The 14,420-nt window shown below is 35.2% G+C and overlaps 1 protein-coding gene across 4 annotated transcripts in view; it reads right to left on the bottom strand.

Annotated features, from left to right (window-relative positions):
- The window catches only part of LOC132117561 (gamma-aminobutyric acid receptor subunit gamma-2-like), a 47,219-nt gene extending 35,136 nt beyond the window's left edge, over window positions 1–12,083 (bottom strand). For 3 of the 4 annotated variants that reach the window (XM_059526926.1, XM_059526927.1, XM_059526928.1), the window contains exons 1-2: window positions 11,728–12,083; window positions 3,576–3,718 (exon numbers count right to left, since the gene is read on the bottom strand). In XM_059526926.1, the coding sequence (XP_059382909.1) occupies window positions 3,576–3,718; window positions 11,728–11,846 (262 nt within the window). In that variant the 5' untranslated portion in view covers window positions 11,847–12,083. The remainder of the gene's footprint in view (window positions 1–3,575; window positions 3,719–11,727) is intronic. The other variant, XM_059526925.1, reaches the window with a different exon arrangement.
- Between the last annotated feature and the right edge of the window lie 2,337 nt (window positions 12,084–14,420).

The following is a 14,420-nucleotide window of genomic DNA, read 5'->3' as shown; positions in this document are numbered from 1 at the left end:
GATGAAATAATTAAGCAGAGCAGATGAAAAAGCAGATGAAAAAAGCCAGATGCACATATGACACAACATACTGTCACTGTCACATACTGACTTCAAAGGATATTCATTAAATCATTATTTGTGTTATATCACTATTTGTGTTCTGCAGAAGAAATGAAGTTATAAGTACAACATAACACTGAGTAAATTATGACAAACTTAGATTTAATGAGATATTATGGTGATCTATGTACGTTTCTAGAAGTTCCTAGAAAATGTTTGTCAACACTAAATCTGTAGATGTATAATTTAAAACAAGCTTCTCTTTAGGAAATGTTTTGCTTGATATTTTAATGACGTGCCATTAATCGATCTATGTACTTTAATTTAATAGTTTGTGGTCATTTCACAGCCAAATTTGATGTACGATTAATTTGTGATTGATTAGATTTAGTGTTATTAATTAGATTCATCTTTTTTATTGCTTGACAACTCTACACTTTAGAATTAGAGAATACACACTTTTGTTTTGTATTTTGACATGAGATTTAGTGATGTAGCATGAAAATGTGAGACTGAGCTTGAAAGTGTGTCCAAATCAGAGGAATCATTTAATATTTAATATTTAATAATAATACAAATCGGAGACAGTTCTCTGTATTCTATACAAAAGCACTGATTTTGGTAGATTGGCAAAAGTCATTTTCACAAAAAGCTAAAAGTTATATTTTATACAATTTTTAACACAATTCAAGAAGCCTCAAACACACATATGACATAGGGACAAAAATGCATTAATTGTGGCCTTGAATTAAGAATTTGTTCCCTTGTTTTATGAATTTTAGTTAAACTATGACAATGAATTAACAGTTTTTTCATTCGTATATATATTTATTTATTTATTTATTTATTGAATAATAAATGCAAAAACTCCACTGAGGCTATTTGCCCAATATTCATTTTCTGTCTCCATTAATCGACTAACATAATTATCTAATGTACACTTTTTCATATTTTGGACTGCACTCAAAAACACGAGAGGTCACAAACCCCTGTGTTAAATGATGTAGTGCAGAAGAGATCAGGAGTTTGTGTTATCACATCTCATCTAGGGTTTCTGTAACAGAATATCTTTGTCTGTCTATTATTCTGAGTGCAATGCATGCTGAGCTCAGTACATAAAGTAATTACATTCCTTTCATGCTGAAAATGTAAACTGCAGAAAGCTGTGCACTCAAATCTCATCTCATGTGGTCCAGGAACAGTAACTTTGTTACTTTTTTCTCCAATGTGTGTTTTTGGCCCAAAGATGCAGGCATCATTTTCTCTTTTACCATGCAAACTACATAAAGTTTGCTGATGGTTGGATGTTTTTGGCTTAATTTTGAAGGTTTTATGTTCAGACAGACATAGAGTAAGTAAGATGAAGACAGGAAAATCAATAAACACTATGAACACCACATTAAACCACTTTAGAGCCCATTAAACTTCAACCGACCCCTCGGAAACCACATCAAACCAGTTCAGACCCAAATAAACCTTTTCAAACCCATTAGACATCATAAGAGCAAGATGTAGCTAGCGTTGATAACATATTTCAGAATGTTTGGTGCTGGGCCCCAATATAACTGCTTGCAACTCTTGTTTTTATTAGGGGCCGAGCACTGAAAGGACTGTAACCGCTGACGCAATTATTATTCCACCCCAAATGTTGTCTATGGCAGCCCTATGAACCATAGGAAGGAGAATGATGAAATTTGGCACACTTAAAGGGATGGCCCTCAATAGAAATATAATTAATTCTGGTGTCTCTAGGGCCAACTCTGTTGTGTGTAAGAATTCTTAACTTTTAAACCCTTTGTCCTAGAAACAAACTAAGATCTCAAAGTCAGTATGTTACATTGAGGCCCCATACATTGCAGTTGTTGCCATTTTGAAATGCACTGTATTCCATTTTTTTCTACTCCTTCAAATTTTGTCAGATGATTACTGGAACTACCTGCACAGCAATGACTGAAGAGCTTAGCATGAATGTTTAATAAATACTGTAATAATAATAATAATAATAATAATAATAATAATAATAATAATAATAATAATGTTCTATTTATATAGCGTATTTCAAAACCCAAGGACACATTATATAAAGTTGAAAGACAACATGAACACAAATACAGTACATATAACATGTCACATGATCAAACAAATAAAGCAGACAGAGATTATCTTATGTTCTAGATAAGTAATACAAGCAAACATGGACTTGTAAAATGAAGCAGACAATCAATTAACATAAGTGAGTTTGAGATCAGTTTTAAAGGTCTGGAGCAAAGAGACAACAGCATGACGGTTTTGAGGAAGTTTGTTCCAGAGCTTAGTAGCTGAAATGCTGAAATCTCTGCCACCCACACTAGAAAGTCTGAATTTGGGTACTGCAAGCAAATAGAACTCAATCTTATATGCGTATGCAGAGAGGTACAAAGCTGCAGAACAATGACAAGCTTTGAAAACTAGGATGAGTATCTTAAACTGAATATGATAGATAATAGGGAGCCAATGTAATTGCTTTAAGACAGCAGTGATGTTGTTGCAGTGGGTTGATTTTTTGGTAAATGTAAGGGCACAAGCAGCTGCATTTGAGTTAGATATGAGCGATTAAGGGCTTTTTTATGTAGGCCATTTAACAAAGAGTTACAATAGTACAGGCGTGAAGTTATCAAACCATGACTAACAGTTTCAGCATCTTTAAAATTTAGTGATTGTCATAAACGGACATTATTGCGAAGTTGGTAAAAACAGGACTTGGCAAGTTGGATGATATGGGAATCATTTTGCAGAATCAAATAGTACACCAAGATTACATACAGTAGGGGAAGGATGTACTATAACTCTGTTGATATTAATAGAAAAATCAAAATGAAAGAATACAAAGCCAACTAAAAGAATCTCTGTTTTTTCAGTATTCAATTTTAAGAAATTCTGAGCCATCCATATTTTAAGATCATGTAGGCAAGATGTTAAAGAACTAGAAGAAAAGACAGTTGAGCTGTGCAGAAAAAATTATTTGCGTATTGGTGGCGCTTGATGATCTGACCCAGGGAAAGCATGTAGATTAAAAACAGAAGTGGACCAAGAACAGATCCTTGAGGCACTCCACGGGAAGAAGTGACGGATCAAGACTTGTGAGACTGTAATTGTGTGGCGACTACTTTTTCTAAGAACTTAAAAAAGGGAAGGTTGGACAAATTACCCAGGACAGTTTCATCAAGGCCAGTTTTTCATCAAATAATATACCAAACACAACTCAAACACAATTGAACTTAAATAAAACCCCAGCTGAAAGAGTAAATCAGAAAGATGCAGTATTCCGACAAAACACGTTGTATGCTTGAACAGTCAAACAAACACAATGAATCACGGTTTGGAATTGAGAGGGTGTTTGCTGTGTTATTAAAGCTATTAAATCAAAATGTAAAGAGGTTCAGTATTCTTGGACATTAAACATGCATTTGAGTCAGTTATTAAACAAAATGACACACTTGCTGAACTACCTTCAGTAGCTCAGATCTGAATGTAAAAAAAGAAACTGAATCTACCTCCGATGTCTGGCCTCAGCTTGTTATCGTAGCCATCTAGTAAGCTGTTCAAAATATGTGTGACGTCGCTCTCGTACACTTTGGGGGTCAGAACCCACGTTTTGTTTGTCACTTCATCATCATCACTTTCCAGCTGGACAGAGCTAAAGGGAAACAAATACAACACAACATTAAAAAAGGTGAATCAAAGTTGCTAATCTGTCACTCTTTTAAATGTCTAACATTTTCGTAAATGAACTTTTATTTCTGTTGTCTCTAGAGTGTAAGCTCATGTTGACTTTGGATTGACCACATAATAAATGTCCATCTGATATGATTTTGCTCTTATACATGTTACTGTTAACAAGCTGTCAAGCGAGTATACTGTAATATATGGTAATATATGGAAAAAATATCTTCCACATGAAAATGTTAACTATGTTCATCAAAACAGAGAAATAAATTACATACAAACACGAGGTATCTAAAATAGCAATTATAAATGTCAAAAAATGAAAAGCAATGCTTCTCCTGGGCTTTACACAACAGATGGAAGCAGATTCAGGATTCACGTGTTCTTAATGTGACATGTGACCATGAAACTCAACAAAGTTCTTTAAAAGGCCATTTAACTAGATCCATAAAAAAGGGCGTCATCTAGAGGAGGACAAAGATAACGTTCAGCCTTTGCAGAGTGTGGGTGTGATGGTGGAGGCTGGAGACAGACAGACAGACGCACAATAATAGTCTTGCATTAGAAGTGGAAATGTGCTCTCGCTCCGTCTTTCTGCCTGGTAGCGCTCCCAGAATCAGATTGTGAGGGGAAGGTGCGACAAACACAAGCCTCGGTCTTGCATTTACAGCATTATCTCATGTGTTCTATGAGAATAGGCTATAATCATTTTAATCACAGCTTATGTGTTTCATAAACTACCTGCTTGGGTTAAGATTAGAGTTTATGTTTGCATAGCAGTGCACAGCTGCCATCTATCTATCTATCTATCTATCTATCTATCTATCTATCTATCTATCTATCTATCTATCTATCTATCTATCTATCTATCTATCTATCTATCTATCTATCTATGTAATTTATTAAAATATTAAAGTATACCAGATCCTTCTCAAATGAATGCTGTGGACCTTGGCAAAGCAATCAGACAACAATGGATGGTGTGAGGCAGTAACCATGGAGTCAGTAGAAGACAGAAAGCACATCTCTGAGAGAAACATGACAGAGCTTTGCTGCTCTGACGAAACCTTTCAGAAAGGCGAGACTGTAACATTTTCAAGACACTTCACTGTACATTAATATGGGGACCCTAGTGAAAAATAAATAAACTCAATGTATTTGAAATACATTTATTTCATGCTAAGTATACAAATACATTTACATATTTATGTAATGGATAAAGTATGAATAAAGTACTGGTATACTTCAAGTCTGCAAAACTTAATGCACTTTAATGGTGAGGAAGTAGTGCTAAAGTCCAACTGAATATATACCGAAGTATATTTGATTATGCTACAGTGGAACTTTTGCAAGTATGCATCAGGTACAAATTAAATATCTTGCATTTAAAGGCTGGTATTATTCAAAGATCATACAGTCTTCATCAGCAGTGACATTAAAACAAAACATATTTTTAGGCTTAATATTAAGAAATGTGCATTGTGCAAAAGTCATACTCTAAATAAAGTGTAATTGAGTTTTTTTATATCAAGAAATCTTGAGCAATATATGACCCTGGACCACAAAACCAGTCTTGATTCTCTGGGGTATATTTGTAGCAATAACCAAAAAGAAAAAGAAAGAAAAAAAAAAAAAAGAAAAAAAAAACATTGCAAAGGGTCAAAATTATCAATTTTTTTTTAATGCCAAAAATCATTAGGATATTAAGTAAAGATCATGTTCCATGAAGATACTTTGTAAATTGCCAATCGTAAATATATCAAAACTTAATTTTTGATTAGTAATATGCATTGCTAAAACTTAATTTGGACAACTTTAAAGGAATTCTCAATATTTTGATCATTGGTTGTTGTAGTTGTAATTCGGCCAAATCCTAACAGTCCTATCCTAACAAACCATACAATTTTTTTTTCCCTAGGCGAGTAGGACTCTCTTAATGATTGTCTTTTCAACGACAAACAGTTTCTGAAGCCATTTAAAACCTTCCTGCTGAACTCTACGCATATTCATTTAAGCAGTTAATAAAAATGAAGACTTTTAGCATCCCAGAACAATTTGAACATCAGTTAGACCTGTCACAAAGATTACATAATTTTCTCATCAAGATATAATTAGAAGAGGATTGGAAGAAGCGATTTGGTGGATGGATGGATGGACACTGTATCCCAAATAAATGATTTTGTAAGTGAAAACTAGAAATGCTTTGACATTTCAGACCATCTTGAGTTATTTCGAACACAAAGCACTACAGGTTTATTTTACTGTCAATATTTTGATCTACCATACAAAGATAATGCAACAAAACATGCAACATGGAACAAAAAAGAAGAGCTTTGTCCTTAATACAGAATGATATAAAATATACAATACACATTAATGTGTATTTATATAATTGCATTATTATTGTGTTTACATTATTGTATACTGTATATGCAATAATGTAATATATACTCAACTACAGAAAGTCTTCATTAATGTAAAAGGAAAGATTGTGGGTTTAATTGGACTGCCTTTAAAAGAAATGGCAAGAGAACAGCTGCCTTTCAATTAATCACCGATCACAACAATTATCATATAATAACTATTAATTACCTGCAATAATAGTGATAACAGCATATAAGTGACAGGCCTAATATCAATCAAGTTATTATATTTCACACATTTTCCCAGCAGTTTAATTGGTGCATCTATAATGTGAAACTTAATATCACACAGAGCTGGAGAGCACTGGAGCTGCTCTTCTACTGAGAACACTACAAATGAAGAGTTTAGAATACAATATATTATACTTCACATATTAACAGTACATTTTCAGATGCTTGTTCCAGAAATTGTCATATTAAAAATAAAAGCCATAAATATAGCCTCAAATGGGGATTTTCAAAGGGCAAGGACAAGTGACTCAAGTAGACGACACAGTGATACAATAGTCATGCAAAAACAACAACAACAACAACATAAAAGATACAAACAACAACAACAATTAAACATTAGAGAAGTACTGTAGTATGCATTATTGCAGGAGATATAAATAATACTGAATTGAATGTGTATGGCATCAAGTGTCATCTGCTTCCAGCTGTGCAATATTGCGCACCAGTGTTTCATACCATATTCTTTTTAAAGCATTGTCTTAATTATAAACACACGGGTTTGAAGCATAACTGTTTTACCTTTTACTGCACTTTGTTATTCTTCTCATTATTACTCTATGGCGGCTCTCTCTCTCTCTCTCTCTCTCTCTCTCTCTCTCTGTATATATAAATACAGTACACGTCAATATACTGAACTATTTATGGAGATTTTAACCTGAGACTTAAGAGGATTTCCTATCATGTGCTTTCCTCTGGACAGCATTAGTTTTACAGCTGATCTTTTAGAAATTGCTGTTAGTCCCAGGAGCTTCAGGGTAATTCCTGAAATTCAGCCGGGATTTCTAACAATCTCACCAAGCTCTGTGACTGTTTCTGATGTACAGATGGTTTAAGGAAGAAACGGAATAATAATAACTAGAAAAACATGAAAAGAAAGTCAGAAAGTCTATGTTCACAGCTTGAACCATTAATAAACACTCATGCCTGGATTGGAAAATAAGATTTTTAATTAGTCTTAAATTAAAAATTCCTTGCAGTGTTCTTGAGATGTAGGTCTTCATCAACCCCTAAGAACATAACCAATGACAGTAAAATGACAAATAAATGAACAGAAGTAAAATCTTAAGATGTTTAATGAGTAGGCCTACCACACCATCTTTTATTCAGAATCAGTGTTGGGGAAAGATACTGTGATGCACTACAATATTGCTTTACTTCTTAAAGCAGTAACTTATTGTGTTACTTTTGCAGTTTTCTCATCTGACTGGTCTTGCTTGTTCTTTTATAATATAGAAATTTATATTTTTGGCAAATGTAAAAGCCCTTTCAGATTTGTTTCCAAATGTGAATTCAATAAGCCTCAGGCTGAAGGAAATGTACATTCACGTCTGTACATTAGAGGACGCAGGAAAAGAAAGATGAACAATAAAAAAAGGAACACAGATGTTATGCTTATTTACGGTCATTGTTGCTTATTCGTATAGTCTAGAACTACAGTAAGATCATGTTCACACAGCTCACATACCACCTCTGCACCTAATCATGATTTCTCTCAACATGTGAACAGGAGAGATGTCAGTCAATACATGGACAAAAGTCAATTAAAAAGCGATGCGTTACTTCACTAGTTACTTGGAACAAACTAAACTGATTAGATATCATGCTACTTGTAATCTACTCTTCAGAATGCAATATTAAAGGGGTCATATGATGAGATTTTGATTCGTCCTTTCTCTTTGGAGTGTTACAAGCTCTTGGTGCATAAAGAAGGTCTGTAAAGTTGCAAAGACTAAAGTCTCAAATCCAAAGAGATATTCTTTATAAAATTTCAAGTCAACCACGCTCTCCTAAAATGCCTTGTTTAAACACCCCACACATATCTACATCACTGTTTGGAAGATTTGCATAATGCTGCTCAAGTGTTCGAGCTGGTCTTTTTTATCACTGTGGATGAAGCTGAGTCCGGCCCGGGATCGTCACATGTGTTTTCCACTTCTGATTCACAGCCTGTAAGTACGTTCTTGATATTTAAAGAATTTGCCACTGATGATTCAAACACGTGTTTTGAGCAGTGTAGAGTAGCACTTTTTGTTTACATTTCTCCGATCACAAATCCAGACATGGCTTTATGTTTACGTGGCACGATACACAACGTAACGCCTAAAAAGACAGTATAAGTCATTATAATCAGTTATTATGTCCCCACTGGATGCAACAAATGCCTCATTTTTAAAGGTTTATTGGTTTTGTCTCGTCGTGCTGGGACACACTGCATCACAGTATGGTCACATTTCCGTCACATGCTTGAGGTATTCAGCCAATCACAATGCACTGGAGAGCTGGCCAATCAGAGCACACCTTGCTTTTCAGAAAGATGAGTTTTGTAAAAATCAATGGGTTTCAGAAGGTGGAGCATGGAGGAGCAACAATAATGTACAGAATCTGGAAATTAACGTGTTTTTTTAACCTTAAACCACATAAACACATTGCATTACACCAAATACATAACTTAATGTTATTTTATAAGGATGCCGAAGGTCCTAAAAAGGCATAATTTTCTTCATGGTACAATATAATGGTATTCAATGGTATACTATGAAATTGTTTCAATTTTTGCAATGTGTGAAGAAATAACTTGGCTCAAATGGCTTCTGTGTGGTCATGAGAGCCATTGCATCAGATTTTCATTTCATACTTATTGAGTATAATGAAATAACCAACCTGCGATTCAAAAATCAGCCCATGCAGCGATGCAGGAACACGCTCACCGTAACCCTTTTGTGACGCTTCTCAGTATAAGATAGCTCATAATGAAAAGGAGATGATATTTCCCATGATGGGATGCTGATGCCAGTTTTGTTTATTGGGCCCAGCTCCTCCACTGATTTACATCATCTGGTGCATGTAGCCCACAGAAGAAATCAGATGTGCCCATCTACACTGTCCTGGAGACAAGGCACTATTAACAATACATCAGCTGAGCTGTAATGGCCTTCAGTTCCCTAATTATATGACCTTTAAACAGTCTGGATATTGACAGGTCTTAAAGCTTAATCCTAACTAAATAAGATCGGTCCAATTCTCTAACTAGACCTTTTCCTCAATAAACTCCTAATTTGTTGCATATTTGCTTAATATGTATGGTATAGGATTAAGAGATCAAATATGCAGAATAAGGCATTAATATGTGCTTTATAAGTAGTAATAAACAGCCAATCTGCTAGTGATGTGCATGCTAGATAATAGTTCGAATTGGTCCTTAAAATGAAGTGTTACCATAAGATCCATTTGGAGTTTAAATAGGGTCAGTTTTAATATTCAAAAATAATTATTTGAAATAAATAAATAAATACATTATAGCATCTTTTGTTGAGTGGTTTCACTTCAGGCCTGTTTATTTTGCTATTTTGACTACAATATGCATTATAATATTTTTTGGGCTGCAACTCACCGAGAACCACTGATTTATGAAACTGGACCAACATTTTTTAATACTGCCCTTTTCATTATAGTTTTAAGCAAGGCAATCAAAGACATAGCACATATTTGTGTTTATGGATCAGTAACACTTCAATCAATGTGCTTTTACTGTGTCCTGGACACTTGGGAAGATTATACTCACTTCTGAATATCATAATGTTCGTCTGTGACACATCGGATGCATTTGGGAGTCAACTTTCAATCATCTGAGCTTAGGTTCAGAACATCTTCCGTGATAAGGTTGAGGTGTTACCACAGGCCTTGCTCTTAAACCAGCATGAGAGATATCAAAGGTAGCAGCAACCTTTCATCTCAACACTAGTCAGTGTATATTAGTCCCTGTGGTGCGACTTCAGAAGAAAATGGCATGTAGTCTTTGGGTGCCGCCGACACGTGCCACATCAACAGCCATCTGATGAGCTTTTGATCCATGTGAATCTGACTCTTGCCTGCTATTCCTTATGGGTCAGAAAAATATACCCTTATATCTTTCAAACAGCCTAATGAACAAAGTAATTTATGTGCAAAATAGTAGAACACCTATAGTCTGAAGAAGATTAGAGCAATAACCCTGAGTGTCAGTATTAGTAACTCTGTCAATGCAATTCCTTCAGTAAGTCACTGTTAATCAATCAATGATTTCTGCACGGTTAAATACACTTTAGGTTTGCACAGCTACAGTATTGACAGTTTGAATCCCTCAATAACTGCACACAAGGTCTAGCTGTCCTTTCTCAATCAATTATCGCTAGCCTATCTCAAATACAGGTGCCTTTCTGGACGGATGCCCTGTGTGAAACTGGCTGGGAAGTACTGTATGATAAAACATTTTATGACATTGATAGCAAAAGTATTGATCGCATTATCCTGACAATGGAAAGCAAGTATTATATTACAAAGTACTGGAACAAAAGCAGGCTTTTACTATAATTACAAAACATGCCTTTGCCAGTAATCTCCTCGGACGTAGAAAGCCCAAGTAACTGATGCAACTAAAAGGTAAAGGTGATAAAATGCATAATGTTTTCATTTAAATGTGTATGCTCAGAATCCCACCTTGGTCAAAATACCCCCAAAACTAAAAAAACAAGCACCAGCAGTGCTTTGTGATGAGAAGTTTCATTAGTACGTGTGAATATCAAATTAATAGCTTCATTTCACAATGATTATTTGTTTTACTTTTGCACACACAGCACTGGGATCTCAAGGAAGCACACGTAAAGTAAAGCCATCTCACCAATAAAACCACCTTTATTTCAGTACTTTAATATTATTATTTTCTTCTAATGCTTGTGTGACTTGTCCACGCACAGACTGTGTAGTTACAGGCCAGAATTATTCCTGATTCTTCATCAGCAGGTGGAGAGGAGGAGTCAATCCCTGACTTAAATCTTCTTAAACAAACGTCTTGACTGAAATGGCGTCACGCACACAGCAAAGCTTTGAACTTTAGCCCTTGACTAAATAAAAGCATGCTTTCGCATTTATCCTGATTCTGTCCTGAATTTGGTTTAATGGCTGTTTGAATCAAGACACACCTCCCGACCGAACAAGATCATTAAATGACTAGTATTAGTTATATAATTATTACTATTATTATAATTATTATTACGCGGACTACTCGATAGATTAACACATCTCTGCCTCATTTAGTGATTTCCTGGAGCTTATTTATAAAGGGGTTCGCCACCAGCAACGTAAAAAAAAAAAGAAATGTCGACAGATATATATCAAATTTCATCTTCATAATGTCACAATCGGCGATCTGAAAACATGCACCCATTCCTAGCCTCTAAGGAGGACAGATTAGAGGAATCCATGTGAAATAGAGCAGCACCAATCACCGCAGACACATAACGTTCGCCAGCCAGCACATCAACATGATCAATTCGTCTGATATTCTTACCTCAGAGGAAGATGGGCGATAAGAAAAGCCCACAGACAGAGCTTGAGCGAGATCGCGGGGATCATCATCACATTCAAGCATTTAGAGGAACGATGAGAAGAAGAAGACATGATCACCATCTTGCTCTCTCTTCACGCAGACGGACGCGTCCCCTTTATTTACTGCCTTTCTTCGCTATGACACATAGCAGATCGCGTTGGCTTTCGCGAGCTCCTTCACTACTGAAATATTACTGGCAGCTCTCTGAAGAAAAAAAAAAAAAAAAAAAAAGCAAGACCGGCTCTGGAACAACTGCTAAATGTTTGAATGCAGATGAAGAGTGTGAAAGCGGATCTGATGCACGTCGCTGCAGCAATACAACACATGCGTGGTAGAGATGCAACCCAAGCTCACATGCTTCTATTATAACAAGCTCTCCATTATACCCAGATAATATTATAACTAACACGCAAACAACGTTATAAACAAAGCATCAACTCATGCATATCAAGGAGTCTTATTTATTTATTTTTTGTTGGTAATAGTTTTATTATTATTACCCTTTAAACACAATGATATTTAATAAAAGGGAATAAACAATCCGAGCGACTAGAATGTCCGTGTTTATCGCGGTATTTTAGTATTTTATTCTTATTAAATCAGAATTGATAAGATACTGTTTTATGTAGGCTATTTTGTTAACGTGTTGGGGCATTTATTAATTTTAGAATACGCTGTTCTCTGACTAAAATCTCTCTGCATTTGCACCTTTGAATGTTTTGCTCATATATTGATGTATTTTTTATTTTATTTAATTATTAGTTTTTATTGCATTTCATTTTCTTTCTAGCTTCTTTTAAATGGATGCGGGGATTTTATATATATATATATATATATATATATATATATATATATATATATAGAGAGAGAGAGAGAGAGAGCGAGAGAGAGAGAGAGAGAAAGAGAGAGAGAGAGAGAGAGAGAGTAATGGTGTGAGCACAGGAAGCTGTCATTCCTCACAGCATGAGGAAAAAGAAGAGCATGGTAATTCCACGTGATATAGGCGACCAATCGCTGCGTACAGCTTACAGATGTCACATATGAGTCTAAACTGAGGTAGAGTGACAATTTTAATGACAACAGCTATTTATAAGAAGAAACTCAGTTTCAGCACCATGTACAAATCTAGTCAGCATCTAGTGTAGGGGATTGTATTCTAGCACCATGGACAGCTCCTCAGCTGTCTCCATTGTGAAATCTCTGGGCAAACTACGTAGAGGGGGAAAAAAAAAACACTTGACACTATATTTAGGGTGGCACAATATCTATTAATCTATGCATGCATGTGTTTATTTATTAATTCACCACTGTTTTGCAACCCTCCTAAAAATAAAGAGATAAATTGGTCAAATGATTACATTTAAGTTAACTTATCCTCTAGCAATGGAGAAAACATTAGAATATCCCTTATATAACATAATGTGTCTAATGAATTAGCTAATGTTTTTAAGTGAGACATTGTGGTTAAATGGTCCATCCACTTCTTTTAGCCACTGGGAAGGAAGAAAATAGAAAACAGATTATAATTCACGCTCCTGGCCTGTTCTACTTTCCACTGATGTCAGCTTACTCCATGAACGCTCAGTATTAGTGCTCAACGCAGAAGTTAGCCGCGGGACGTTTCGTGCCTGTGGTCATGCTTGGTTAGCACATGCATTCATTTTCCTCTAATCTGTTAGATTATCAAAAATCATTTAAATCAAATGCATGTCGACATCTCCTTCCCAAATGTACTAAGCTGTTGGTGAGACCATTACTTGCATATTAAAATGTTGAACTTTTCTGTGTATTCGTATAATCATGTATCTCGCTTTAGTTTCATAGGAGAGGTAAAAGGGAAAATTTGCACAAAACTGTTTAAATAAAATAACAATAAAAACAGATATTATATAGAGATGGCAAAAGAGAAGCGTACTAAAACATGATGTACTATGACATACACATCCCAGTTGAAGAAATAAATGAGCATCTCTCCTGGGAAGAATTCTGCGGATTAATAATAATAATATTAATAATAAAAAGTAAATCAATAATGATAATGCCTTCATCCCATCCACTGTTTGTTTCCAAAGGTTTGCAGAACGTAATAACGTATTTGTCATGAGGTGTAAAGAGTTCATGAAAACCTTACTTGAATAAAAGTTCAATTACTCCAATACACGTCACGAGTCACCACCTCCGAAACAACTTGAGTAAAAGTCTCAGAGTATCTGATTTTAACAGTACTTACTTATAATAAATATAAGCTCAAAGATGCACTAGTCAAAGAGACATGCCAGTGAAAACTGTATTGTTGTGGAAAAGCTGAGGGAAACAGGCAAAGACAAGGATCTATGCGCAGGGATTTAATGGAAAGAACTAGAACCACAGGGAACAAAGAACAGACTGATGGACTAACACAACCATTACATTCAACAACTCACAGAGAATGTAAGAAACACTAGGGCTATATATCCACAGGGGGCTTACAAGTTGAAATAGATAAGATACAAACTGACTACAAACACCAAGGGACAGGAAGTGACATACAAGTCCAAGACAAGGCACAGAGAGCATGTGCCAAAAACAAGAAACAGTTGATTTGATAAGAGAGCAGTCACATTTATATTTAACACCTTAATATTGTATTATATTATATTCTACTCAGATTATTC

Source organism: Carassius carassius, chromosome 36 (genome assembly GCF_963082965.1).
Source record: "Carassius carassius chromosome 36, fCarCar2.1, whole genome shotgun sequence".
Lineage (NCBI taxonomy): Eukaryota > Metazoa > Chordata > Actinopteri > Cypriniformes > Cyprinidae > Carassius > Carassius carassius.
This window is presented reverse-complemented; position numbering and strand designations above follow the sequence as displayed.